The sequence below is a fragment of the Otolemur garnettii genome, unplaced genomic scaffold (assembly GCF_000181295.1).
Source record: "Otolemur garnettii isolate 467f Iridium unplaced genomic scaffold, OtoGar3 scaffold00014, whole genome shotgun sequence".
NCBI classification, from domain to species: Eukaryota; Metazoa; Chordata; class Mammalia; order Primates; family Galagidae; genus Otolemur; species Otolemur garnettii.
In genome coordinates this window covers 3491107-3494270 of record NW_003852409.1, presented here as the reverse complement: position 1 = coordinate 3494270, position 3164 = coordinate 3491107, and the positions used below count along the sequence as shown (strand labels likewise).

Below are 3164 nucleotides of genomic sequence, written 5' to 3'. Positions count from 1 at the left end.
GGCATCCATTGCGAATATAGGTTTGCTGTTCTCCTACCAGAGGCAGGGCTCAGTCCCTCTTGACACAATTTCCAGTTCTTTGCCTCCTCCCAGCTCCTCAATGGGACCAATCCAGGTACCTGCCTTTTACCACTGCCTCGTGGTGGCTACCTTCCTGGGGGACAGCTGGATACAACCTATTTGACTCACTCACTGACCCCCACACACCCATGTGGACTGAGCAGGTGAGCCACCATGCCCCCCCAGTCATGGCATGCCTCCATGGAACTGTTCCTGCTTGCTTCAAACCTTCGAGTTAGAAGTTCCCTTGGGAAACACCTAGGACCCAGTAAAGGCCTCAGCCCGCAGGTCCCGCTCTCCGCTGGTTGAGTGCATGTCCCGTTGACCCCACAAGGCCCGCTACCCTATTCTCTCCAGATCATCAAATTATACACAACTGCTGTCTTTTTATGTGCTTTCTTGTTTCGTCAGGGTCTCACCTGACCAGCACGCCTGAACCTAACTTCTTTCCAGGCCAGGGCCCTCCTAGAGAGGGGCTACCCTGGGGGGAATGAACTGGACCCAAGTCAGACAGGAGCCACAGGGCATTGGCCAGTATAAACACGTTTCCCATGAGAGAAGCACCTGGTCACAGGTCAGACACTTGAGCATTAGCTGTCCACCAGGATCAAGAAGTGTCCCCATAAAAGCCCCACCATACGCATCCCTGACCAAATCCCAGGAGCCCCCACAGGGCAGGGCTAGAGTTTATACCACTCTCTTGAGAGAGACCCCAAGACCAAATCAAAGGAAAATACAACGTAGGTGGTGACCTGGCCTGCCACAGCAGGGGCTGACCACTACGTTCACACACTAGAACTTAATTCACACCTTTCCTTGGGCCAGGTGCAGGCAGGTGGGAACCCACTCAGACAAAATAAACACACACGTGAGAATTTCCTCATGTCCATATGGGCTTTTGCTCAGACTCTTCCCCCCTCAGGGAAGGGAAAAGTGTAACTGAAAAATAGAACTAAGTCAAAATACTATATACAAAAATATACTATATATATACAAAAACAGAACTATCGTCAAAATACTACAAACTGCCTCCCAGTCTGTGAAAATATTACCCTTGATACTTTCAAAAATATGATTTTTATCTTTTTTTTATGATTTTTATCTTTATTGATTTTTTCCAAGGCTAAAAATGACTGCAGATAAGCTGACACAGGAAGAAACGGGTGACTTCTCAAGCAAAGCTAATTAGCTGCAAAGCCCAGTGAACACACAAGAAAATGCACGGGTGGCCTCCCTGTGCCCATGACGGATTTTGTCGGCTTTAATTTGATGTCTGCCTGAGCTGTCTTCCTGGATCCAGGAGGACTGACACCCATCATCAAGCTCTCGCTGATGCTGCAGAAACAGTGAGGCGGGCGGCAGGCCGGGACTTCTCAACTCCTTACCGCTCTGGTGGGTACCTGCCCTGCTCTCACAGCGCCCCCCCCCCGTGGTAGCTGGGGAGCTCGGCCCCTCTGCCTCACATTCATCAGAGAATTGAGCAGTGCTGGCAGTCTCAACTCTCTCCCTGCTAAGACATAGTTTAATCTCATGAAGATGAAAAAAACCTTGTAATTTAATATTTATTTTTGAATAAACATTGGTTATTATTTGTTATGCTTCACATTTTATAAACTACGATATGAAAATAGAAGCGAACATTTACTGAGCCGGCAATGTGTGCCAGAGGCTAAGTTCTCACCTGCTCTGTTATTCCCTTATCCCCATTTTTCAGAAGAAAAAGACTTAAGTACAGAGTAGCTGAGATCAGGCAGATCCAAGGCAGGCGGGAGTCGTTTGCAGGTCATTGTTAAACTGATCCCTACTGGGATCGCTGGAGTGTCAAAAAAAGAGCCTGAGACACAAACTGCTGTCTTTTAACCAATCGCTCTTCTGTGTTCACGGCTTGCATCTGTCTGGTACAAACACAAACCTGCGGTTGTTCTTCTCACACTTTTTCAATCACTCATATAGACTCTATCAGGTTGACAAGATCTCAGAGTTGTTCTGGGATCATTCACAAATCAGAATGACTGAGAGAAACTTTCACAGTAGCTGCCACAGCACAGAACCCAACAATGATTAACGTGACCAAATGTTACTACGGAACAAATTGGAGAAATGAATTTCGCACAGAACATTCAATTTCTCCCTGTCGCTGCTGTGTGATAAAAATTAAAATTGATATATAAATGTGTTTTGAAGTCACAGTGGGAATTACTAGAAGCAACTGGCCACACTACAGCTTCGTTTTGCTAGACAGGCACTCAAGTTTGCATCAGCATGGCAGAGAAAGTGTTTGAAACGATTATTCAGGATTTCAGCTCTGGTTAGTCCTCTTTGGCAAGCATGAGCATCAGTGAGTGTTAACTGTGGTAACCACACATACCCCCCAAACATTCTTTATTAAATAAATCTAGAATATCTCAATGATCTGAAAAAATCAATACAATAGTTATAGGGTCCATCTCTCTACAGAGAAAAGTCTAACCCAACATTTGAGGTATTATCAGTTTATGCAATATACATCACAGGGCTCTGATTTCTACCCGTGTAGACATCTTCATACCTGGGAATCCTTGCAAATACCAACATAAAATAAAATATTTACTTTTTTTTTTTTGGCTAGTGAGACTAAAAGGCACGATTGTAAAATATACATCTTGATAGAAAAATATTACAAGGGTTTAATTCTCCAGATACCAAGGACTAACATTTTAGGATTACCCTTTACAAAATGGGGTATTTTTGGAACATTTTAAGTTTTCAAAATCAGTACAAATCTTATTCATATTTTTACTAAATCCAATAACACTTTCATACACAGCAAAATGATCACTGTGCTTAGCTAAGTCTTTGTAGGGCACATGAAGTCCCAGGCCCACAGTCTCCTTTGATGGGCCCCTTGCAGTGTACACCAACACTCAGGACACGTGCTCCTGGAAAAACCATCTCTGATAATCTGAGTTGGTGCAGTCTCGTAAGAGTGGTTCATAATTGTCGCTAGACTCCTTCTTTGCAGCCTGGACACATTTCTTGGACTGCTTGTGAAATAAAGAACCATCCTACAAAAAATAAACAGACGCTGAATGTTCAAGAGAATTATGGGTGATTCCCCAGGGAAA

General features: G+C 44.2%; 1 protein-coding gene across 1 annotated transcript in view; it reads right to left on the bottom strand.

Moving 5' to 3' along the window:
• Window positions 1-2706: 2706 nt before the first annotated feature.
• Window positions 2707-3164, bottom strand: part of GALNT12 (polypeptide N-acetylgalactosaminyltransferase 12) — a 48642-nt gene continuing 48184 nt past the window's right edge. The window contains exon 10 of the mRNA XM_012802376.2: window positions 2707-3104. Within this exon, the coding sequence (XP_012657830.2) occupies window positions 2964-3104 (141 nt within the window). The 3' untranslated portion in view covers window positions 2707-2963. The remainder of the gene's footprint in view (window positions 3105-3164) is intronic.